Source organism: Sminthopsis crassicaudata, chromosome 2, assembly GCF_048593235.1.
Source record: "Sminthopsis crassicaudata isolate SCR6 chromosome 2, ASM4859323v1, whole genome shotgun sequence".
NCBI lineage: Eukaryota > Metazoa > Chordata > Mammalia > Dasyuromorphia > Dasyuridae > Sminthopsis > Sminthopsis crassicaudata.
The window spans coordinates 482,766,226-482,792,841 of NC_133618.1; the positions used below are offsets into that span (position 1 = coordinate 482,766,226).

At 37.9% G+C, this 26,616-nt stretch overlaps 1 protein-coding gene across 3 annotated transcripts in view; it reads right to left on the minus strand.

The window, feature by feature from the left end:
• ABCC11 (ATP binding cassette subfamily C member 11) overlaps positions 1-26,616 on the minus strand; it is an 82,083-nt gene that overhangs the window by 7,570 nt on the left and 47,897 nt on the right. For all 3 annotated transcript variants that reach the window (XM_074293323.1, XM_074293320.1, XM_074293321.1), the window contains exons 14-22: positions 20,995-21,198; positions 19,729-19,863; positions 19,535-19,619; positions 16,432-16,521; positions 15,373-15,476; positions 13,030-13,230; positions 10,614-10,840; positions 9,348-9,485; positions 7,091-7,277 (exon numbers count right to left, since the gene is read on the minus strand). In XM_074293323.1, coding sequence (XP_074149424.1) covers positions 7,091-7,277; positions 9,348-9,485; positions 10,614-10,840; positions 13,030-13,230; positions 15,373-15,476; positions 16,432-16,521; positions 19,535-19,619; positions 19,729-19,863; positions 20,995-21,198 — 1,371 coding nt within the window. The remainder of the gene's footprint in view (positions 1-7,090; positions 7,278-9,347; positions 9,486-10,613; positions 10,841-13,029; positions 13,231-15,372; positions 15,477-16,431; positions 16,522-19,534; positions 19,620-19,728; positions 19,864-20,994; positions 21,199-26,616) is intronic.

Below are 26,616 nucleotides of genomic sequence, written 5' to 3' on the forward strand. Positions count from 1 at the left end.
GAAAAAGAAGGGAGGGAAGGAAGAGAAGAAGGAAGGAGTCTTTCAACTGACTATTTCCAAGCCAGCTTTACTCACAGAAATTGTTTGCCCTTCCTCATTTAAATTCAAGTCACCTACATGTCATAGCATCACCTCCCTGATGTCTTGCTCCTCTTGAAGAACAAATGACAACAACAAGCACCAAAGTTGCATAAGCAGTAAAAAGCAGAAGTGAAATTCAAATGTTCTTTTATTTTTTTTTATTAAATTAACGTTTCCAGATTAAAGGGGAATAGAAGACTTTATGACATAGATGGAGCAGGGCAATTAGGAGAGGAAGGCTTGGCAGCCTCCTCCAGAATGAGTAGAAGGCTTAGGATCATGGAAACTATTTTGAAGTAACAGGGAGCTTTAGTCCAATCCCGTGGAGAACCACACAAGACTGTGTGTGCACACCATGTAGTGTGTGTGCCTATGAACATATGCGTCCTGAGGTGTGTGTGTACTTGTGTGGTATGAAGGTAGGTCTCTATAGTGTCAACGTATGAATGTGTGCTGTATCGGGGAGGTGCCCGTTGTGTAAAGCTGATAGGCCTGGGAGCGTGGGTAGAGCATGAGCATATAAGAACACTGAGTTCTTTTTAACCTTTAAGAGCAAAAAGAGAAAACAGACTCCAAGCCAAGTGGAGAAAAAGTATTTCATACCTTAGGGGAACAGTTAATGAATTACTCTTTCAAGGGCAGAGGCAACTTTGTAGTTCCTGGGCCAAGCCAGAGGGCTCAACACTGGCCTCAATAAACAGGCTTCTAACTAGGACTCTTATTTCTTGAAGAGAGGGAAAAAAGCATTCTTCCTTATAACTGAGAGCTTCCCTTATCTCTTCTTGGGAAGCTCCTCCTTCTGAGTTTGAACTATTCTATTAGTGAGACACAGTGTGCAGTTCACATAAAAAAAAAAAAAATATATATATATATATATATATATATATATATATATATATATATATATTTTATGTGAACTGCACACACATATATATATAGTCAGATAGAATTTTAGGTAGCTCTCTCAGCTGCTTGATTGCAGAGAAAGTTGTTCAATTGAAAACACCTTTGTCACACCCTGTACCATAGCCCTGTCCATGAGGTTCTCTTGGCAAAGATACTGGAGTAGGCTGCTATTTCCTTCTCCAGTGGATTAATTAAACAGAGAAGGAGTTTCCTTACCTGGTTGTTCCCTCTACCAAGGAAGTCACAGTTCCACTTATTGGTCCTGTCCTATTGACAAGTCTTAGGAGGGAGATTTTTTTTTTTAATCACATCCTCCACATACACCCCAGGAGGACAACAGACTTCTCTTGTCATCCAGAGGATGAATAGTTTGTGAAAAGCCTAACAACCTGGAGATAACTGTAGAGGAAAACCTTAGCAGGGATATAGGCACTATTTTTCAAGTATTTGAAGAGTTGTCATATGGAAAATGACTTTTGACTTGGAACAGGATAAGGAATAATGGGGGGAAATAGTGGAAAGAGGATATTTTGGCTTAATGTAGGAAAAAAAAATATCTTAATTATTAGTGCTCTCCAAAAGCAGAACAAGTTCCTATTAAACACATGCTTGAGGGGCAGCCAGGTGGCGCAGTGGATAGAGCACCAACCTTGAATTCAGGAGGACCTGAGTTCAAATGTGGTCTCAGACACTTAACACTTCCTAGCTGTGTGACCTGGGCAAGTCACTTAACCCCAGCCTGGGGGCGGGGGTTGGGGGGTGGGGGAAACAAACAAACAAACAAAAAAAAAAAACTTGCATGACCATTTGTCAAGTATGTCATTGAGAGAGGATCCCTACTTAGATAATTTCTTAAGGTTTCTTCCTTCACTAAGATTCTTTGAATCTGTATACACACTGCATAAGTGCTGACAAGAAACCTGGAATCAGAAAGCCTCAAAAATAGTTCAAATCCAGCCTCAGATACTTACTAGCTATGACCCTGAGCAAATCATTTAACCTCTATCTGCCTTAGGGTTTTGTTTTTTTTTTCTGTAAAATGGGGATAATAACATCTCTTACCCAAGGGTTGTTGTAAAAATAAAACGGGTGATATTTTAAAAACATTTTGCAAATTTTAAAGCATTACAAAATTGTAGTTATTATGAAAGAGGCCCAAAGAAATCAGAAAAAGAAGCAAAGGAATTACAGTGTGGGAAATTGGGAATTAAAACAAAAGAGTTAGTCTTATGTAGCATTTTAGAGAAAGCACTACACTGTGGGTCAGGATATCAGTCATTCTCTGTGTCTTCTGCTTGTTCATATCATACCCCTTAACCTTGGATACACATCTAAATTCTACTCTTTCTATACCTTTTACTTCTATACCTCATAATCTCGCAACTGTTGAATTACCATTTCTATGCGGATAACTCTCTGATTTGTACATGCTGTTCAGTCTCTTTCAAGCTTCAGGCCTATATCACTAACTGCTTATTAGACATTTCAAACTGGATTCCTACAGACATCTCAAATCTTCCCTCTCCTTTTACCCCCCCATAAGCCTATTCCTCTGCCACAATTCCTTGTCTCTATTGAGAGTACCACCGTCCTCCTAGTCTGGTTCATCATCTACCCATCTGATCACTCTTCCTTCTTATTCTCCTTTACTGGCTCATATCATGTTCTTTCACTAAAGTTGTTCATCATCGGTTCTAATAGGTTAAACTATCATCTCTTGGCAGAACTATATATTCAGTCTCGATCTTACTCTTGACCTTTAACTTTATATCAGAACATCTCAAGTGTATGTTCTAGAGACATCTCAGATTCAACATGTCCAAAACTGAACTGAATATGTCCCTCTATAGCCCTCTTCCAAACTTCCCTATTTGTCAAAGGTATAATCACTGTTCTGAGTCCTCTAATCTTTCTCAATATTATCTCTCACCCTACATATTAAATCATTTACCAAGTCTTGCAGTTTCTACCTCTACAACATCTCTATCTCTTTTCAGCATTCATACAACTACATTTGAATTCAGACCCCTATATATAACCTCATGCCTGGATTACTGCTTCAGGCTTCTTTTTTTTTTTTTCCTTTCTTATTTTTTGAGGCAATTGGGGTTAAGTGACTTGCCCAGGGTCACACAGCCAGGAAGTATTAAGTGTCTGAGGCCACCTTTGAACTCAGGTCCTCCTGACTCCAGGGCTGGTGCTCTATCCACTGTGCCACGTAGCTGACTCCATGCATCAAGCTTCTAATTCGTCTCCCTGTCTTTCCTCATTCCATTTCATCCTACTTACCATCACCAAAGTCATTTTCTTAATTGAGTATATGACAGTTTGACTTCCTTGATCAATAAACTCTAGTCACTTCCTATTCCTAGTCTTTTATGATATTCTTTTTTATTTCCTATTATTTTCATGATAAAATAAGAACTCTTCTCTTTAGTTTTTAAAGTCCTTCACAACTTGTGTCCAACCTATGTTTCCAACATCATTGTAGATATTTGCTCTCTCTCCTATACTTTTCCATGCAGACAAAAGTAATTATCTCTTTGCTTTCCATGAATAACAATACATATTGCATCTCTGCAGTGGCATACCATGTGCCTGGAATGCCTTACCTGTATCTCACAGAATCCTTCTTTTCCTTTAAGGTGCAGCTTAAATATACCTTCTCCTGGAAGTTTTTTTTTTTCCGATGCCCTCAACTCCATTAACCTTCTTCCAAAAATAACTTGTATTTAACTACTTTGTATATATTTATATTTATTCCATCAATAATTATGATTTATGTAGTTTTAGATGTACTTTTTGTCTTTTCCAATAGAATGTAAGCTTCTCTCAATTCTGATAGAAGTGGCTATCTTCGGAAATAAGAGAATCCAATTCAGTTCCAATTGATCAGTGATGAACAGAACTAGCTATACCCAGCGAAAGAACACTGGAAAATGAGTGTGGACTGCTTGCATTTTTGTTTTTCTTCCCAGGTTATTTTTACCTTTCTAAATCCGATGTTTCTTGTGCAACAAGGGAACTGTATAAATATGTACACATATATTGTATTTAAGATATACTTTAACATGTTTAATATGTATGAGTCTGCCTGTCTTCTAGGGGAGGGGGGAAGGGAAGAAAGGGAAAAGTTGGAACAGAAGTGAGTGCAAGGGACAATGTTGAAAAATTACTCATGCATATATATGTTCTGTCAATAAAAAGCAATAATAAAAAATAAAGCATAAAGATATCTATGAATAAATGTTGCAAGAAAAGAGAAAATGAATAAAATTCTGACAAGAGAACCATATGGATTTCTAAGAAATCATAGGATCACGTCAGAATGTTCTGAATGGTTTAACCACCCAACATTGAATCAACCATAGAATTGTTTTGTTATATATTTCAATAATTGTGTTGAGGATCCTTTGTTAAAGAAAACACAGAAAGGTATGCGATTCAAAGATTTACATTAAAAATATTAAAATAAAAAAAAAGAATGTAAGCTCCTCAAGGGCAAGGACTGTTTTCATTTTTATCTTTCTATCCCTAGCACTCACCACAGTGTCTAACATGTAGTAATAACAATAAATAAATGTAAGAATTCTATGTATTTTAAATAAGTTTCAACAAGGCATTATCAAATTTAGCAAAACATAAAGTCTTTTAGACTCTCCTTACAGGCAAGGTAGAGAAATGTAGATGAGCCAATAATAGTTAGCAAGATTTGCAGGTAATTGAATTGGCTTCAAAGATTACATTAATGCATGTAATGTCAGCTTGGAAAGAGTTCTCTGGCTTCTGTTCTTGGCTCTTTTCTGTTCAACATTTTTATCAATCAAAATATATGAAATTTATGGATGACATGGAGTTTGAACATACAGCTATGTAGCATAGTCAGGATCTAAAGACTTGAGGAGGCCAGAACATTGAGCCCATCGTCAAGAGCCACACCTAGATTCAAATCCTGGCTGACAATATCTATGTGACTTTAGACAAGTCAGTTAACCTCTCTTGGACTCAGCTCCTCATTTGCGAAATGAAAGGATTGAACCACATACAACTTGAGGTCCTTTTCCAAATCTAAATCTATGATCTAATGAGCCCTCTTGTCTAAAATGATAAAATTTTAAAGTGAACAACATAAAATCTTATACTTGGGTTTAAAATCATATGGGGAAGTATGACTACCCAGCAATTTATCTGAAAAAGGTATAGGGTGTATGTATTCTAGATGGACTGCAAGCTCAGTATGGTTCAGTCCTGTGATATGGCAGCCCAAAACATCAGTGTAATCTTAGACTAAATGAAGACCATTTCCAGAAGAAGGAGAATAGTACAAGGTAAAAAAATTATTAGGGACAGTTAATGCTAGGATATCCAAACTCAATCCTGGTCCTCAAGGAATTTAAAATCAATTATTGGAAATAACAGAGAAATTGAGATATCTACAGCACAGAATAAAACATAAGTGAAATTTAAAAGAATCAAGGGGAGTGATTTTGGGAGTAGGGAGAGGAATGAAATGATAAGCAAAGAATGATGGCAATGGATTGTAATTTTGAGAGGAGGAATTTTATTTAAGATGAACATAAGAATTATCTGGTTGATTTTTTTTTTACCTTAAAAGTTAGAAAATAACAGAATTCTACAAAATATCTGACAGACAGCAGTATGACTTAATAGAGAAGCCAAAACTGAATGGAGGGTTAGGAAGTGTAGGAGAGAGAGTAGTTTAGGCATATCTAATTTCTCTCACATTATCCTCTCCATATTGGGTTACTTTCTGCTTCCTGCACACTCCTTCCTCTTCCCTTGCTTCTGCCTTTCTTTCCACTGTTTCTTTATGCCTAGAATACCATCCATTCTTTTCACCTTTTGAATTCCAATCACTTAAAGTCCAACTTAAATTCTCCCTTCTCCTCCATGTAGCTTTCCCTGATTGCTTTGGTTATAATGATCTTCCCCTGACTTTACATAGCTGTTTTTCTATGCCTTCTTATAATAATGTATATTAGCAATGATTATTTTCTAACCCTGTATTAAACTGTGAACTTCACTAGGGCAGGGTTTACATCTTATCAAAACTATGTATTTTTTTCATCACTAAGGCATAATGATTTCATATAACAGGGGCTCAATAAGTGTTGTTTAAGTGAATGAAAGGATTGGACTGAGATGAATGCTAATGCACCTCCTGTCCCTATAGTGCTATAATTCCATTTTGCCAACAAGCCAGCCAGGAGCATGCTTTGCCTGGTAACATCCAATATTTAGAAAAATATGTAATTGATCCCTCTTATTGTTCAGAGCTTTCAAGAAGACCATCAATGTGATCAAGAGGCTAGAGAACTATAGCAGATCTCCGCTCTATTCTCACATCATTGGTCAGAATGTGAAGTATTCTGTGTCATATTTTAGAAAGGACATTAATAAGCTTTAGGGCATACAAGGGAGGTGAAGGGGGAGGGTACAAGCAAGAGAGTAAATCTTTCAAATACTGCCCTAGGAATATAATTTGAAAGAGTTGTGTTTGTTTAGTCTGGAAGAGACTTGAGCAAGAAGAGCTTTTCAAACAGACAAAACTGATTGGGGAATGCAGAAGAGAAGACTGGGATCAGGAAGAACTATCTGCTGAGTTCAAATCTGGCCTCAGATACTTCCTAACTATGATTCTGGGCAAGACACATTAATCCTGTTTGCCTCAGTTTCCTCATCTGTAAAATGATCTGAAGAAGGAAATGGCAAACCATTCCAATATCTTTGCCAAGAAAACACCCAAATATGATCACAAAGAGTTGCACATGACTGAAAAATTACTAACTGAAAATTTCTATTTTAGATGCTGCATCATATCTCTAGCTCTTTAGTTCTACCAAACCATAATTCCCATTTACTGATCTTGACTTGATTATGTCTATATTATTTCATCAGGAACCTTCTGCTTCTGACTCTTTCCACAAGACCCCTCTCTCACTCAACATACATTAAGCCCCTTAAACTAGAAAGGTGTCAATCAATCCTATGGATCAAGGTAAGTCTAAATCCCTAATGAGTCTCTACCCCAGACATGTATACCAGTGCAAAACCAAGAAAAACAATGTACCACCAGGCTCACCTGTAGGACATAGCTCATGGCCATGGCTTTGTAAGAATAGCTTATAGAAGAAGGACTCAGAACCACAAACAAGGCCACAGCTAGGGTTATCAGGTTGGTTAGGAGCTCAAGTCTCAATGAGATCCAACGTGTCGTAGAAACAAACAGGAATACATAGTTACAGTGGTTATCTGTGAGCCTTCTGAATCTAGAATGAGATTGAGATGTTGTGGGAGTGTTAATCATGCAAATCAAATCCATCTCTAACAATTTTCTGCAATACCAGCTCACAACTCACCCACTCCCACCTCCGAGGCTGTTAATACACAAGCCTTCCCCACCTCTACCATGAAACCTTTCCAGATTAGCCTCCAATCTTTGGGCATCCGGGCACTGACTTCACACTCATACGTGTACAATAAGCACTTTATTATGTGGCAGAGTTAAATAACCAGATTTTGGAAGACGGTATGTGGTAAAATGGCAAAATCACTGGTCTTAAAGAGAGGAGACTAAGATTTCAGGTTCAGAGTTTTAAAGCTAGAAAGGGCTTCAGAAGTCATCTAGTCCAACACTCATTTTACAGATAAGAAAAAATAAGCCAAAGGTTACCCAGAAGACATTTAATCTAACAATGTTCATTTACAAAATTCACCCAGGAAAATTAGGTGATTTACACACAGGGGCAGCTAGGTGGCGCAGTGGATAGAGCACCAGCCTTGAATTCAGGAGAACCCGAGTTCAAATTTGACCTCAGACACTTAATACTTCCTAGCTGTGTGACCCTGGGCAAGTCACTTAACTCCAATTGCACCAGTATCTGTGTCTGGCTACACAGAGCTCAAGTATAATCCTATAACTATACCAAGTATCTTTTCTTCTTTCTTCATTATTATGGATTCAAGCACCATTACATTTAGATATGTGGTTAATACTGAATTCTAGTTTACAAATTACCAAATAAAAGATCCATTAGTATGTGGTTTTGTCTAGAATTGGGTAAGAATCCATTCTTGTGTTTCTCTGTTGTATATTCTTTTTAACATCCTCATGAGATTGTGCCTTCTTTGAAGTCAAGAGCTATGTTACCTCCTTCCTTTGAATATCCTTATGACACCTGGCATACCTCAGTATATAGTGGATACTCATTCAGTGATTGTAACCAATCCAAGTAGGAATGGAAGTCCCAGGATTGGTAGCACTGAAATTTCTAAAGAAAATGACATAAGAGTAGAAGGGCAAGGACCAATTCAATGGGGAAAAATGCTTTCACTTAATGGAATATCAGTCCCTATTATTTTTTATCAAAATTTAAGTATTTATTAGACACCCTGTTTTCTAACAGAGTTGTATAACAATAAAGTATTGAGCTCATAATCACTGGAACTCTTCTGCAAGAGGCTAGAGAACTTTGCTTTGGTGGAGCAATCAAGGTCAAGTGACTTGCCTAGGATCACACAGCTAGTATGGCCCGATTTGAACTCAGGTTTTCCTGATTCTGGGGCTGGTGCTCTATCCAATGTACTACCTAGATTCTCCTAAAGGACTTTTTTTTGGAGATGTTATAGAGGCAGAATTCATCTATCAAGGAAGAATTGAATTGGATGACTTCTGAGATCCCTTCCAGCTCTAAAAATTTGTGATTCTAGGGATGGACCAAATGATACTTCTTCAATATTTTTTTAAAAGTCCAGGTTTCATCATTAAGGGCTGTTTCTCCTCTGTTGCAACCAGAAATGGTCTTCATAGTTGTTGCGGCCAAAAATCTCATCCACTGGTAACCAACCTCTTGAATTGTGAGTCTCTCCAAACATAGTGAGGATGGTTCTCTGAAGACAGACTCAGGTAGATACCAGACCCTCTGCTCAGAGAATCTTCCAGAACTTATGTTTTTCTGGCATATTCATAACCTAGGGTCATAGCTACACTATGGCAAAGCATTAGGGGAGTTTTCAGTTAAAAAAAAAAAAAAGAATTACTTTGGATCCAGATATATTTGCATTGATGCTGGGAATTCCAGATGAGGACTCCCACCTTCCTCCATGCTGACCAGTGCATATTTCTGATATTTCTGATACTGATATATCTCCAATCATTGCCTAAGACACAAAGAGGGTCATACATCTCACATGTTCACAGGCGGAACTTGGACCCAAGTCATCCTGACAGACCAGCTTTCTATCTTGGGAGAAAGTTATGTCTGCTTCTACCATTTTCTCTACACATACTACTCCCACCCCCATTTCTCAGGCCCAGGAACAAATCTATAAGGACTTACTCTTGGATGTAGTCTTTGGCTGTCCCATAGACATGTATAGAACTCAGGCCATTCAAAGACGTAATGATGTGAGAATAGAGCGGAGATCTGCTATAGTTCTCTAGCCTCTTGATCACATTGATGGTCTTCTTGAAAGCTCTGAACAATAAGAGGGATCAATTACATATTTTTCTAAATATTGGATGTTACCAGGCAAAGCATGCTCCTGGCTGGCTTGTTGGCAAAATGGAATTATAGCACTATAGGGACAGGAGGTGCATTAGCATTCATCTCAGTCCAATCCTTTCATTCACTTAAACAATACTTATTGAGCCCCTGTTATATGAAATCATTATGCCTTAGTGATGAAAAAAATACATAGTTTTGATAAGACGTAAACCCTGCCCTAGTGAAGTTCACAGTTTAATACAGGGTTAGAAAATAATCATTGCTAATATACATTATTATAAGAAGGCATAGAAAAACAGCTATGTAAAGTCAGGGGAAGATCATTATAACCAAAGCAATCAGGGAAAGCTACATGGAGGAGAAGGGAGAATTTAAGTTGGACTTTAAGTGATTGGAATTCAAAAGGTGAAAAGAATGGATGGTATTCTAGGCATAAAGAAACAGTGGAAAGAAAGGCAGAAGCAAGGGAAGAGGAAGGAGTGTGCAGGAAGCAGAAAGTAACCCAATATGGAGAGGATAATGTGAGAGAAATTAGATATGCCTAAACTACTCTCTCTCCTACACTTCCTAACCCTCCATTCAGTTTTGGCTTCTCTATTAAGTCATACTGCTGTCTGTCAGATATTTTGTAGAATTCTGTTATTTTCTAACTTTTAAGGTAAAAAAAAAATCAACCAGATAATTCTTATGTTCATCTTAAATAAAATTCCTCCTCTCAAAATTACAATCCATTGCCATCATTCTTTGCTTATCATTTCATTCCTCTCCCTACTCCCAAAATCACTCCCCTTGATTCTTTTAAATTTCACTTATGTTTTATTCTGTGCTGTAGATATCTCGATTTCTCTGTTATTTCCAATAATTGATTTTAAATTCCTTGAGGAACAGGATTGAGTTTGGATATCCTAGCATTAACTGTCCCTAATAATTTTTTACCTTGTACTATTCTCTCTTGTTTCCTATGCTAATCCACTACATGTCGAGTTAGGGCCTTTAACCACAAGATGCAAGTTTTACTAATATAATTATAAAGCAGGCAGCACTTTTCATCCCAAAATTATGAAGCATAAAACCAAGTTGGCTCAGAAACCTACTCACTGAAATAAAATTAAAAAGATAATACCAACGATGCTTCCAACAATCAGGAAATAAGGAGAGAGTATGACCACAATGATCAAAATAGACACCACTACAAAAAACAAAAGTAAGAATTCTTCCGCAACCAATGGCAGCATCTGGTCCAACTCATTCAAATCCCCAGAAAAACAGTTCAAGAATCGACCATTAGGAGTTGTGTCAAAAAACCTCATAGGGCAATGCAGAATCTGTGGAGAAACAAAAGCATTTGACATCAGTATTGTGAGAGGTCCTGGAGGCAGAATCACAGAACAGAATACACCATTGAATCCAACTCCATCATTTTTTATAAAGAAAATATCTGAGGGCCCTAAAAGATGTTATGAGTTGCCCAGAGGCACAGAAGCAGCAAAGACTTGAATCCAGGCTATTGAGTTCCAATCTAGGCTCCTTCCATTGTGTTTCATTAGCTGCCATATACATATAGTAAGTGCTTAGGAAATACTTGTTGACTGATTAATTAAACTTTCCATTTCCGACAGAATGTAAATTTATTGATAGCAAGAACTCTGTGTGTGTGTGTGTGTGTGTGTGTGTGTGTGTGTGTAGGAGTTTTCTTTGTATTTTCACTGCCTGTCAACAGTGCTAGACACATAATAGATGTTTAATAACTGTGTTCATTGATCAGTTGATGACTTCTTAAATTCACCTTGAAATAAATAGAAAGTCAGTGATATTAGTTAAGAAGAAAAATAAAATCTTTGAACCATTAATGAACTTTAATGGATTTAATTTGGATTATAATATTGTAATTAATTTGGATTATAAAATGTTCTTGTAATTAAATTTAGCTGAAAAGCATTTAAGCTGGAAACCAAACATAATACACAACAATGCTGCCACAGCTAGTTCTGAATGTATAATTAGTTGGAAGGATAAAATACAAACTCTAGTAAAGAACAAAATAGTGTGAGGAAATGCAAAGGAAGGGACTATATTGAGTCCACAGATTTAGAGGCAGAAAGAACCTTGAGAGATAGTCCAATTCAATCCCTTCTTTTTACATATTAGAAAATTGGAACCCAGAAAAGGGAAATAATCCATTAAAAATCACATCAATATTTTGGACAGAATTAGAATTCAAGAATAGATTCTCTGACTTCAGATATATTTTCATAGATTGCTGTTATTGCTATTTTATCATCCTGCCCCTTTATGCTTTGCTTAAAGTATGTTCATGTTTTTATAATCAACAAGTCATCTCCCATGCTATAAACATATATTATTCAGTCTTTTAAGAGCTTGAAGCCAAGCCCCAAAAGTGGCCAACCAAGGCTACATAAGGGAGATTATTATCATCAAATTGTAATATTAAGGGCAAGAAGAGACATGCTCAATCAAAATTTCATTAAATCTTTATTTGGAAGTCAACTGACAGTCTATTGTGTGGTTTGAGACTGGTTTGTTGCTGAAATCCCTAGAGCTGAATAGGTTTGTAAATTCCCAGGGGAGGGGTCATTGTACAGTTTTGGTCAGAAGAATGAAAACTGATAGGAATCTTGAAAACATGAAAGATGACTTTGGAATCCAGTTTCCACAAATGGTACTTAAAACTTGGGACTCCACAGATTCTTATGGCCAGAAAAGGTCTTTCTGCATTAGGAATTTATAGTGTCCAGATAGTCCATCTGATACTCTGTTTAAGAAACAGGCATTTGGCAAAGAATGGAGTTGGGGGAAAGGAAGGAGGGGGTGAAGAAAATTTACTTCATTGGGGTAAGATTTTAATTTTTTTTAAATTGAATAGATTGTCCTAAAGTTTCTTCTTTTATTTATTATGCTCTAAAGCAATGAAAAGAATGGGAAAAGAAATAATTCTTAATATATAAATAACAAAATATAATACTAGCCAAAATCTATTTCTCTACAAATTGTATCCCTCACTATGTGTCCTATCTCTGGGGCTAAACATGATAACCCTTCAGATACTTGAAAATAGCTATGATGGATGCCCACCCTCTTGAGTCTTTTCTTCTCTAGGTTTATCATCTCTAGTTCCTTCAACCAAACCTCATATGACATCTTACCATCTTATCAGCCTTATTTACCATTCCCTTTTATCACCTGTCTGTACTTCTCCAGATGCATTTGGTTTCACACCATGATTTTGTAAAATTACAGTGCCAGATCTCAACGTAAAAGATAGTCTGACCAGGGCAAAGTACAGCAGGACTGTCACCTTCTTTACATTCAATGTACTCGAGATTTGTTTAGCTTTTTTGGTTGTCTTGTCCTGCTGCTGAGTCATTGAAATTGCATTCCACTCAAATCCTTGGGCACATTCTCTTGTCTAATCACTTTCCCTCTTCCCCTCTCTGTGAAATTTGTGACCCCAGAACAAAGTCAAGCTAAAAGCCCTAAGCCATAGCTACTGTACCTTCATAAAGAGAGTGTTGTGAAGGACGGTGGCTGCCTTTCTTGTAGTCCTGGTGAAAAAGCCTGATGACATGGCACCTGTAAAAATCAGTGCCAGGGCAGACATTCCATACACTATTTGGTAAATATGGATCTGGGGATTGTCCAAGAGGCTTCCTGGGCCCATGTGTTTTGTTCCATTGATCCCGGTGCTGTTACTAGCCTTAAAGAGAGAATAAGGACAAGGGCAATGGCAATAGGAGACAAGGCTTTTATTCCCTATTCAGATGAAATCAGGACTTTATACTCAATGAAATCCCTTCTTTAAATCCTCTCCTCCAATTAGAGATTGTCTCTAATCATCCCATGCCTTCCTTTTGCTCCTCTACCTTTTAAACTCTATTCTCAAGATGCACCCCTTCCTGACTACTCTGATTTCCCAAATCACTTTCTCTTATAGATAAGTAGATTTTATGCTCATATGAATGATCTTAATCTGCTTGTCTACTAAAATATCAAAGCTTCTACCTCCATTCATGATGTGCTTGGAAAACTATTCTCTTATCCCCTGTCCAATTATGCTTTTGACATTGGGGATTAAGAAAAAATAAGACTTAAGGCACTGTATAAATGTTCTGTTATTGTTGTTATAGTAATCTAAATCTAAACTAAAAGTTCCAGGAAGGAGGGGAACATATCTGATTCTTCACTTTATCTCTAGTGGTGTCAAATAACCATATGTAGAATACATTGTATGTCCATCCCTTTCAGATTGCTGCAAAGAATCTAAATGCAGCTGCCTTTTCTTTAAGTTTCTTTATTTTACTAACTCTTTTCCTGAAATTACTGCATGAAATGGCCTTTCCAGGAATTGAATGGTTATTTTGCCACTTTGAAGCTGAACTCATTTCAAGATCTGAACTGATCCTCTGAAATAAACAAATAATTTTTTTAAAAGAACTAATATACTCCAATGATTCAGGGCTGCAACCCAGAATTCCTTAACACTAATTCATTTGCAATATGGATGATATTTATGTAGACAATAAGGAGAAAATGATAGATTTAGGCAGTGGAAGCCATCACACAAAAGAAGCAAATGTGAAGAGATGTGGGAATGGATGGGGCAAAGAAAAAAAAAAATAAGGCTTACATAAAGTGAAGTAGTAGGAGTAACAAGTAGTATCAACTTTGAAGATTAGAATAGACATCTTAATATTTCATGGAGCATCTTGGAACATCCAAAGAACATTTTAGACTTTTCAAAGCATATTCACATCTGTTATCTAATTTGATGTTCACACAAAATTGTCAGTCTGGACAGGAATTGTTAACCCTCTTTTACAGATGACTAAATTAAGATGCAAAGTGGTGAAATGCTTTGGCTATTTAGTGTGGCACATTTATTTGTTGGCAGAGTTGGCTAGCCTTCAGAAAAATCGTGGTTAGTCATATTGCCTTTCTAGACATTTCCCACTTTTTTTCTGTGCCCATGTACATACCCTACCTAGAGTCCTAATGCTCTTCCCCTTATAATAATAAAAGCTCATTTCTCTGTAGCACTATAAGGTTTATAAATCTCTTCTCTTACAATAACTATGGAAGGTAGATAGTGCTTATTTTTAGTAATATTATTATGCTACTACTACAGATAAGAAACTTGAAGCCCAGATAAGGAGAGTGACTTCTGTAGTCACAGTTTCAAAAGTGTCAGAGTAGATTATTGAATGCCCAAAATCTTGATTCTAGGTCCAGTGGGTTATTTTGTTTTGTTTTGTTTCTCATTATACCATGTTATTTTCCAAACCTTAAATCAAAGAATTGAATTGATAAAAGTATTTACTCCTAAGGGGTAGTATATTATCCCCTTTTGCAGGCATGTGCTTTAAAAACTGATCCATAAGGAAAAGGTAACATTTAACCCAAAGGAAAGAGCTATTAATGGTAGGATCCAACGTGTCACCTGGGAAGTTATTTTTGGGATGTGAGTGACTTCTGGCATCTTTCTGATCACACACAAGTAGTCCCATATTCTTTCTATGCATTAGTTAGGTTGGCCAGAGCCTCCTGACTCCTAATTCTTTGAGCTACATAACTTAGCAGACTATAAGCTACTTGAAGGTAGGGACTGCTTTTCACACTCCCCATGCTTCACACAGCATCTGGCACAAAGCAAATCTTCATAAAAGCCTGTTGTTGTTGTTGAGCTATGTGAGACGAGTGTACCTTGTGCATCCATGCTCACCTCTTGCGGGTACTGACAGGCCGCAGACTAGTTTTATCCTAGGCTAGTGTCATATCAGAGTGCCTCACTCTTCATGGCAGAACCAGCCCCCAGGACATCATCCTCACTGAACTTACTTACCCCTGAGCCCTGATGGAGCCAGTGGCTCAACCACCAGAAACTGAAGGTTGTCAGGCTGACATTCACCATCATGATAAAAAAAGTCAGGAAAGTGATGATATAACCTGAAGTGTGGATGAGGGAAGGTAAGCAAAGGTTAGTTCTGGGGAACTAAAGGATGTTATCAGAATCCAGCTTCCAAAACTGACTTGATTCCCGAATTCTCAGTCCTCCCCACTTGGAACCTTTTGTCCATCTAGAATATCTTGTCCTAGTGGTAGGACAAGAAGGATGAATTTTGAAAATGGGGGGTGGGGAATACTGGGTGAGGGATCATAGAGTAGGGCTGTAATGGAATACTGTGATCCACAATTTGGGACCTCCATCCAGGTTGATACTGATCCATTATTTTAGGTGCAGTCCATTGAGTAATCATGGCTTCACCCAAGTCTACTAACTATATTTTTTATCCAGCCCACCTGTTTGCACCTTGCTCACAAGAAAACCATGAGAGATGCTAAAATGAAGCTCAGTTCCAACATTTCTCTCATAATTACCACATTCCTCAATATATCCAATGCTACCTGTAATATGCCCACATGCTTTTAAACTGCAATCTGCCTGTCTCCATCATGCTATTACAAATCTATAATGTCCCAGTTGAACTCCACCTTCTTTATACAGCCTATTCTGCCCACCCCTATCCCTCAGAAGTCCTATCTTTACATATTGATGTGGTTTGTTTCCCCAGCTACAGTGTCATTTTCTTGAAGGCACAAATCATCTGCTATTTCTTTGTCTCTCCTTAGCACCTACCATGGGGGTAAGTACCAAGTAGGTATTTTAGTAAATTATTGATTAATTGCCAATGGGAAGGGAATACAGAAAAGTGAAGGAAGGGAAGGCTAGGAACAAGCCCCTGAATGTGCCCTTCCAGAAATACACAGAAGGCCAAAATAGTATTCTTGCCACAGAGCATTGCGACATCCTAGCTATTGCACCAAGGCCAGGCATTTAGTGTACCTGCCCATAGGGAGCATCAGCTAAAGAGGAAGGCAAGACATTGAGGAATGGCCCTACCTCCTGCTCCCTGGATGTAATAGTGATAGACTTTCCAGCTCAGGGAACCTTCTTCCATTTCCTCCTTTTCAGTAAGCTGAGTCTCTAGCACTGCAAAGGGAGGAAAAAAACATTCAATTCTGTTATGCCTCCTACCACTTGGCTTTCCTATAAAATGGCATCATAAGAGCAATTTGCCTTTTCTTGAACATTGTTTTATAAAAGTATTTTCCTCATAATGACTATAAAAAGTAGATTGTATAAGTACTACTACTCCATTTTACAGATAAGGAAATTGAGGTTTAAAGAAGTAAAGCCCATGGTCACGGAGTTAGAAGGTGTTGGATTCAGGCCTGCATCTCCTGACTCCTAAGTCTAGCACTGCTAACCTTTTATTTCATTAAGATTCATCAATGAAGAACTATATTATAAAGCAACAGTCACCAAAGCCATTTGGTATTGGCTAAGAAATAGACTAGTTGATCAGTGGCATAGGTTAGGTTCACAGGGCAAGATAGTGAATAAAAATAGCAATCTAGTGTTTGACAAACCCAAAGATCCCAACTTTTGGGATAAGAATTCATTATTTGACAAAAACTGCTGGGAAAACTGGAAATTAGTATGGCAGAAACTAGGCATGGACCCACATTTAACACCACATACTAAGATAAGATCAAAATGGCTCCAAAATTTAGGCATAAAGAACAAAATCATAAACAAATTAGAGGAACATAGGATAGTTTACCTCTCAGACTTGTGGAGGAGGAAGGAATTTGTGTCCAAAGGAGAACTAGAGATCATTATTGATCACAAAATAGAAAATTTTGATTACACCAAATTAAAAAGTTTCTGCACAAACAAAACTAATGCAAACAAGATTAGAAGGGAAGTAACAAATTGGGAAAACATTTTTACAGTTAAAGGTTCTGATAAAGGCCTCATCTCCAAAATATACAGAGAATTGACTTAAATTTATAAGAAATCAAGCCATTCTCCAATTGATAAATTGTCAAAGGATATGAACAGACAATTTTCAGATGATGAAATTAAAACTATTTTCACTCATATGAAAGAGTGTTCCAAATCACTACTGATCAGAGAAATGCAAATTAAGACAACTCTGAGATATCATTACACACCTGTCAGATTGGCTCAGATGACAGGAACAAATAACGATGAATGTTGGAGGGGATGTGGGAAAACTGGGACACTGATGCATTGTTGGTGGAGTTGTGAAAGAATCCAACCATTCTGGAGAGCAATCTGGAATTATGCCCAAAAATTATCAAAATGTGCATACCCTTTGACCCAGCAGTGCTACTACTGGGCTTATATCCCAAGGAAATACTAAAGAAGGGAAAGGGACCTGTATGTGCCAAAATGTTTGTGGCAGCCCTTTTCATAGTGGCTAGAAACTGGAAAATGAATGGATATCCATCAATTGGAGAATGGCTGGGTAAATTATGGTATATGAATGTTATGGAATATTATTGTTCTATAAGAAATGACCAGCAGGAGGAATACAGAGAGGCTTGGAGAGACTTACATCAACTGATGCTGAGTAAAACAAGCAGAACTAGGAGATCATTATACACTTCAACAATGATACTGTATGAGGATGCATTCTGATGGAAATGGATATCTTCAACATAGAGAAGAGCTAATCCAATTCCAATTGATCAATGATGGACAGAATCAGCTACACCCAGAAAAGGAACACTGGGAAATGAGTGTAAACTGTGAGCTTTTTTTGTTTTTGTTTTTCTTCCCAGATTATTTTTACTTTCCGAATACAATTCTTCCTTTGCAACAACAACAAAATTCGGTTCTGCACATTATATATTGTATCTAGGATATACTATAAGTTCTTTAATATGTATGGGAATGCCTGCCATCTAGGGGAGGGGGTGGAGGGAAGGAGTGGAAAAATTCAGAACAGAAGGGGGTACAAGGGATAATGTTGTAAAAAAAAAAATACCTATGCATATGTACTGTCAAAAAATGTTATAATTATAAAATTAATAATTTAAAAAAATTTTTTAAAAAGGAATACAAAAAAAAGATTCATCAATGAAAGGTTCTCTACATGTGTTTTATTTTATTTCTTAGGCTTTGAGTTCTACATAATTGTCTCTGATCTTCTTTGAGGAGAAGGAGGAGGAAGGCAAAAGTCCCAAGAGAAAATGGTTACTTTGCTATGAGGCTTTCTTATAAGAGAGAAAAAAGGTCTTTCTACCATGGACTTTGGCTGGGGAAACCCAGAAAGAGAAGATACTACTGGAAAGCTAAAATCAGCCTTTCCAGACAACCTGAAACATTCTTGGTTGCTTCGTTCATGACACAAATGCTGAAGCCCCTAGTCAGTCTGAGGAAATACCTTCCTCAATAGGTAGGTCCCTATTATCTACCATAAGTCTCTTCCATAAGTCTGAATCCTGGACAGTCTAATAAACCTGGATTGTATGCTAGTCCTTTAGGGCATCTTCTGCCTCAAGCAAAACTCACAGCCCTGAGTTTGCCCTGGTCCATTGCTGAGGAAGCAACCATCTCCTTAGCATGGTTCATGGTAGAAAGCCCTTTATTTCTCAGTAAAAAGATAGTGAAGCACAGAAGAATAAAGTGATTTTTATCATTGTCACATGACTCATAAATATCAGAAACAGGATTTGAACCCAGATCGCATGAAGTCCAGTCCCCTTTCCACTATACCACATTGCCTTTTAATCTCTTATCACTGACTCAAAAGTCCCATACCCTTAACCACCTCATATCCACATTGAAGTGGATAAGGAACATTGCCCTCAAAAAAGGATTCCTTGTTTTTAATGTGAGGACAATTATAATCACTTCCAAAATAAGAGCAACAAGAAGGATTTGGATATTTAAAGGAGAGAAAGAGCCTAAGCCTTGGATAACATATTATCTGGATAGATAGATAGATATAGATAAATATAGATGATATAGAGACAGAGATAGATATAGAGATAGATTTAGAGATATATAGATAGATACTAGATAATATTTTATCTGGATATATGCATATATATATATATATGTAGATAGATATAGATATATACTGGATAATATAAACTTATTCTCAAAGGAATCTTAAAGGTAGCATTACCTGGGTTTTCATTGAAGAATCCCTCCTGGGAGTAGAGATCCACCTCTGTCTTCTCTCCTATATTTTTAGCCCCATCTGTTGCATTCTAAGGAAGAAAGGCATCAGTTTCTTATAGATACATGACCCCAATACTGCATAGTTTCTTTCCATGCAGCATAGGTTGAGGGATTTATTTCAAAGACAGTAGAGATTACCTGTACAGTCTCCCCAGATATTTTCTGAATGTGCTGGGCATATTGTCCCTCCTTCTGCAATAATTCATCATGAGTTCCACTTTCACTTATTTTTCCATCCTTTAATAAAATGATGTAGTCACAAAATTCTAAATACTGTAGAAAAAGGAAGTTGAGAAGATGACATCAAATGGCAGATGTAAAATATGAAAAAAGTTAAATGCTGTATCATTATTCATAGCATTGTTCTTAGTAGAAATATCAATAGTAGTTTAACTTGATTCTAGATGAGATTAAGGATTCTCTTTCACTGAAGGTCATTGTGAACTCAGTGGATTGGATTCAGTTCTGACTGGAAGCAAGTGAATGGACTCATTGAAATTTTATTGACAGAGACCAGAGGAATCACAAGGTAAAGGTGGTAGATTCACAGCTAGAATCCACATCATTTGATTGACATTCCAATCTTTTTGCCTTCTCACCAGGCTGGCTGTTTTTCATTTGGGCCTCTGTACTTCAGAGAAGAGCCAAAGAATATGTGCATATTCAGTCTGTGTAACAATTAAGGCAGCAGTCTTTCTTGAAAATCATAGCATCAAGCACAGTGAAATGAATAGTAGGTATAAAACAGGAGAATTCACCGAGTTAAATCTGTTAATTTTGAAGGCTAAGACTGCCCCTTGTAGATATCAATATAATCTTAGAACCCTCAATTGTCTGTATTCGTCTGAAAATCTTTAGAGTCAGAAATCTCACACTCTCCTCCATCACCAAGACTTTCCTCCTTATTTTTAATCCGAATCTCTTGTGTACTCCATTTAAGGAGATAAAATCAGACTATCAGCATCTTCATGTGTCCTATATCAGATTATCAATATCTTTATAAACCTGAAGACAGATAGCCCAATTCCATCTTAGAGAAAAGCACTCAAATTTTACCAGCCCATAAAAATCTTTTACCAGTTTACCTTCCCCCGATATTGTAAATAAAATTCACATTTCTTATACCTCTTATAACCTGTCAGAGGTTTGAATCCTGGGCTCTACTATTTAATGTTTTGCTATCTTAAACAAATAATTTAATCCCTTGGGTCTCAGTTTCCTCATCTGTAAAATGACAGGGTTGGGCCTGCTGCTGTACAGTATCTCTTCCAGCTTTAAATCTTTGAACACACCACTTGCTTGACATGACTAAATCGCTCTGGGGCTTGGGGTCATGTAAAACTTCAGTTAATCAACTTTTTTTCAACAAATGGCTACTGCCATACCAGATTTAGTTCTTGTTACCTGCAGCTGATGAGTCACCAGAACCATGGTCTTCCCACTAAGTGCCTTCTTAATGCACTCTTCAAATATGTGCTTCCCAACATGAGCATCCACTGCAGAGAGCGGGTCATCCAGTAGGTAGATGTCTCGGTCAGCATATACAGCACGTGCCAAGCTGATCCTCTGCCTCTGGCCCCCTGAGAGGTTGAGGCCCTGCTCTCCAATCTGTGGGAAGAGCCAGAAAGGTGACCAGAAGAAGGCAGATGGGGAACACAGTCCAGCCATTCCTTCCGTAGCTTTGTCCTGGAGGGAGTGGCTCTAACAGGCTCTTGCTTAAGTCAAACCCTTGTTGATAAGGGGCCTAGATGGACAGTCCCAGGGCCCAGCTATCTGGCACATGAGATAGGCCAGACAGCTGGCAGTCTAATCTCAGGCACTTACCAGGTGTGTGATTCTGAGCAAGTCACTTAACCTCAGTGGTCTCCAAACAAAAAAGAAAGAAGGAATATAGAGGGCTGAAAGTCTGAAAAGGTGTAATTGAATCTGAGACAGCAGAGCACTTAAGGCTAATTACCTATTTGATATGAGATAATGAGTCTATTAGCATATGTTTGGATAAATGGCTCTTCTTACCATTGGTGCTGGCTGAATGTTTGGTGTTAAGATAATGGTAGGCAAGGATTAGAGGGTGGGGTGAGAAAAGTCAGAGTCACTTTGTGGCAGGATGAGTAGGAGAGAGATTGGTGACTTTGGACTTGAGAATCCAGGATACATTATTGGTGAGCTTGTGGCAGTTTGTCTCCTTCACTTCTCCTCCTAAAGACCAAGGACTTTTACTTATCCTGACTCTGGCTGGCCCCGAGGTCCTCCAAGGAATTAGCCGTACTCCACATTTTGATGCCCAACATGGGCCAAGGACCCTAATTTCACTGAAGAAATCCTGGTGACCAGGAAATTGAGTATTTTAATAGACAAACAGGGAACTTACTTTGTTAAGAGCTAAACTAGTAACTCTTGTTTTCTAGCTGAAATGGGGCAGATATTAGGAAAAGATTCTCCCCCACCCTCACCCCATAGGAGCACTATAGAAAGCATACTTAGGTTGATAAAGAGACAAAGTTTGCTTGTAACTTGGGAGCAGATTGGTGGACTTGTGGATACATCAGAATGCACATCCCCTTGGTTCTTCAAGGAAGAAGAATAGAGGCAGATAATTGGAAACTAGTAGGAGATCAACTATGTAAATATTATAATGATAAAGGTTCTGATTAAATTTCTGTTATGGGACAGAACTCTGAACTTGAAACAAAGGATTCGTACAAGGTGCTAAGTCAGTGGAATTGATAGAGACAATGGTTATCTAGTGTAGCATGGTTCAGAGTATGATTGATTTAATCTTACAACAAATAAATACAAAAGCTCCTCCCAGAGACCCCAAGAAAACCGAACAAGAGAACATTACAAATTTCTAAGGAAACATTCTATACATACAACATAATATAATTGGCCTTAAAGAATCCTGCAAGTTCCAGAAAAAAGAAAAGTTTTAAGAACAACCAGATGAGGAAATGTGAGGAGAAAGAGGAAGACAAAGGACAGACTAAAGGAAATATCACCAGAGGGCATGAGGAGTTGAGTGAACTTGAAGGGTGTACTGATTCTTACTCTCACAGCCCAGCTTCCACTCTGCTACACCTAAGCAGGCTGTTGACCCTCCCTCATCAACTTCACTTTCCTGGATCTAGGGAGGAGGAGGAGGAATGGGAGGAACAATGATATTACCAGCACTTCCCTCCCCCCCCCCAGCAATCACCCCCTCCTATGACTAGATTACAAAAGGCACTACTTAAAGCCACAGAGGAAGGGCAGAACACAGCTGATTTGAGAATAGAAATATATCCTGTGATTGAATAGCTTAACTTCAGGTCAAGAAAGGAGAAGATACCCTCCTTTTAATCTAGAAATTATCAAAGACCTGAAAAAGGCTTGCTCTCTTTATGAGGCTATATCATCTTATGTTAAGATATTATTACAGAATTTGGCTTATGAAGTCTTGACCCCTAGTGACTGGAAATCTATAGCAAGGGTATGCTTAGAACCTGGACAAAACTTGTTGTGGCTTTCTGAATATAGTGAGCTCTGTAGGATACAAGCCCAGTGAAATAGTCATAGTGGAGTTAATACTTCAATCACCTGTTACCAACTAACAGGTGTAGGTTCTTATGCAGAAATTTCAGTACAGATTAATTACCCCATAGCGGCATATGAGCAAATTTCTGCTGCTGCTATCAAAGCATGGGCTTTTCTCCCCAATAAAAACAACAAGGGTGAGGCCTTCACAAAAACAGCACCAGAGCCAAATGAAACTTTTGCTGATTTTGTGGGATGTTTGCAGACAGCTGTCATATGAACTAATTGTGAAAATGCAGTCACAGAAATTATAAGACAACTTACTAAAGAAAATGCTAATGAGGTTTGTAGAAGGATTATACTAGGACTATGCAAGGATGCTCCTTTAGAGGAGATCATAAGACGCTGTGCCACAGTAGGCACAAATATCTTTTATAGCCAAGCTATGATGCAGACTTCCCAAGATTCCAACATGGGAAGACAGGGTCACTTTTGGCAAAGGACTTCCAGAAAGACTCGTCAATACTTTCAGTGTGGTAAAGTAGGACATCTGAAAGCTCAATGTTGGCATAGAGACAGAGTGAGAAAACATGGTGGGAGAACAAGACCTAAAACCCCATGTGCAAAATGCAACAGAGGACTCCATTGGGCATCAGAATGTAGACTGATTCAGGGAAACAGGATGGGGGGGGCCAACTCCAGGGTCCTAGGCAAAAAATACTTGGGGCATAATGGCAACTGATGCCACACCCAGAGAGTGCCAAGAAGTTCAATACCCAGACATGACCAATCAGCCAGGAATCCATCTGATGGGAGAAAGAGATTACACAATCAATCAGCCAGGAAGCAACCTGATGGGAAAAAGGGATTACAGTTAGGGAAAATAGAGTTGTACACAGCTGAGACAACTGAGATACCCTCTGGAGAGGTGAAATCTGTTCCTCTCCAGCCTTTGGATCCCTTGCCTCCAGGCACAGTAGGCTTGACCATTTCACCTCCTGAGAGTACTTACAAAACAATGTTCATTCATACACTGATGTGGGAAACTGGGGAATATGTAGATAATATTCCAGTCACTAATACAGGTAGACAATGTGTGACTTATCCACCAGGAGAAGTAGTAGTTTCAGGTTTATTGATAGACTCCTAATAAGCAATCTGGTGCTAGTTGCCCAGATCCTGACTCTAAGCAGCAAAATCCAGGAATATACTAGACAGCAGCTGTGACAGCTGACCGACCTATGCTGACTATCTATATAAATGGCATACCATTGGAAGGATTGGTAGACACTAGTGCAGATCACACAGTCATTAGAGGTGCCAACTAGCCCGGTCACTGGCCAAAGATTAAGGCAGACAACCTACATGTCTGGTGTAGGAGGATCAATAGCAGCTGAAGTTAGTGCTACTCCTTTGAGATAGACTTTTAAAGGTGAAACAGGAGTTTTTACTCCTTTTATAGTTGAAAAAATCCCCATCAATCTGTGGGGAAGAAACATCTTACAACAATTAGGATTACAAATAAGTACTTCAGTTTTTTAGGAAGGGCTGCTGTGGAAAGCCTGCCAATATTCTCACCTGTTCTTATTCAATGCAAAACTGATACACCAGTGTGGATAGAACAGTGGCTCTTAGCTAGTGATAAAATTCAGGCATTATTAGATATAGTACAGGGACAACTTGACCAAGGACACTTACAACCTGCTCTAAGTCCTTGGAATTTCCCAGTATTTGTTGTAAGAAAGAAATCTGGAAAATGGAGGATGTTGACTAATTTAAGAAAAGTAAATGAACAGATAGAAACTATGGGAACTCTTCATCCTGGACTTCCATCTCCTACTCAATTGCCTAGAGAACGACCTCTTTGGGTTATAGACATTAAGGATTGTTTCTATTCTATGCCTCTAGATAAGGAGTATATGTAAAAATTTGCCTTTTCAGTGCCCAGAATTAACTTAGCTGAGCCTTATAAAATATATGGACAGTTTTGCCACAGGGAATGAAAAACAGCCCTACTATGTGTCGAATATATGTTGCTGCTGCTCTTACTCCAGAAAAAAGCATTTCCAAAAGTAATGTTATTACATTACATGGATGATATATTGGGATGTGCACCTGAGGAGCAAGTGTTAGAAGCATGTCTACAAAAGACCATAGAAACACTAAGGAATTATAAATTGCACATAGCTCCAGAAAAAATTCAAAGACATGCTCCTTTTCAATATTTAGGATATGAAGTATACCCTAAGGTGCTTGCAATACAAAAACTTTCCTTGAGAATAGAGAAGTTGAACACCTTAAATGACTTCCAGAAATTGATAGGAGATATCCAATGGATGCGTCCCATGCTAGGCTTGACTACCTATCAATTGCAACCATTGCATGACATTTTAAGAGGGGACAATGCTTTAAACTCACCACACCAGCTTACAAATGAAGCTCAAGAGGCTTTCAGGGAAGTTGAACTGGCTTTATCCAATGTGGTTGAAAGAGTCACTCAAAAATGGAAATATCAGTTTTTGCTACACAAGAGGCACCAACAGCAGTCCTTCATCAAGGAGACAGTGTGATAGAGTGGGTGGACCTCCCAGAAAACCAGAACAAAGCCTTACTCCTTACCCAGTGCTTGTGGCTAGAATTTTATTAAAGGCCATTAAGCGAGCAATATAATTATCTGGGATAATACCTGACAATATATACACCTTTTATACCAATGCACAAATTAATGTATGCTGTGAAAACATCCTAGAGTGGCAAATTTTATTGGCCACAGCTCCAAATTTTACACACATGTCTCCATTAAAGATAACCCAACTATTGTATAATTGGTAATGGATTCTTGAAGAAAAGGTTTCTAAAATTCCTCTTAAAGGACTATCTTTACAGAGGCATCCAAATATAATATTTGTGCTGTCTACTCTTGTGATTTAACTATAAAGAGAGTAGTCAGAACTTTTCAATCCACTCAGAATGAATTGTATGTAATCATTCTAATTCTTACTTATTATTAAGGAGATATAAATATAATATCTGTTTTGGCCTATTCAGTAGGTGTGGTACAAAGAATTGCCATAATCCAAATAAAATTTGTAATATATATCAGCTCTTTAATGAACATCAAGAGCAAGTGAGAAAGCATCCAGGTAAGATTTATATCTTGTATGTCCATTCTCGTAGTGGACTTCCAGGTCGTTTTTTTGATGGTAATTCAAAAGCAGATAGACTTCTAACCATGTTGGCCAATACTCCTTTATTTCAGGCAGCCCAAGAATCTCATTCTAAATATCATCAGGCTACTTGAGCTTTACTTTTACAGTTTGGAATAACAAGAGAGGAAGCTAGGCGTATAGTAAAAGCCTGTATAGCTTGCCTTCCTTTCCACGCTCCTACACTCCCTCCAGGGAAGAACCCTTGTGGTTTGAGACCCAATGAAATTTGGCAAATGGATGTGACCCATTATAAATCTTTTGGTCGTCTGTCTTTTATCCATGTTGTGGTAGACATCTTTTCAAG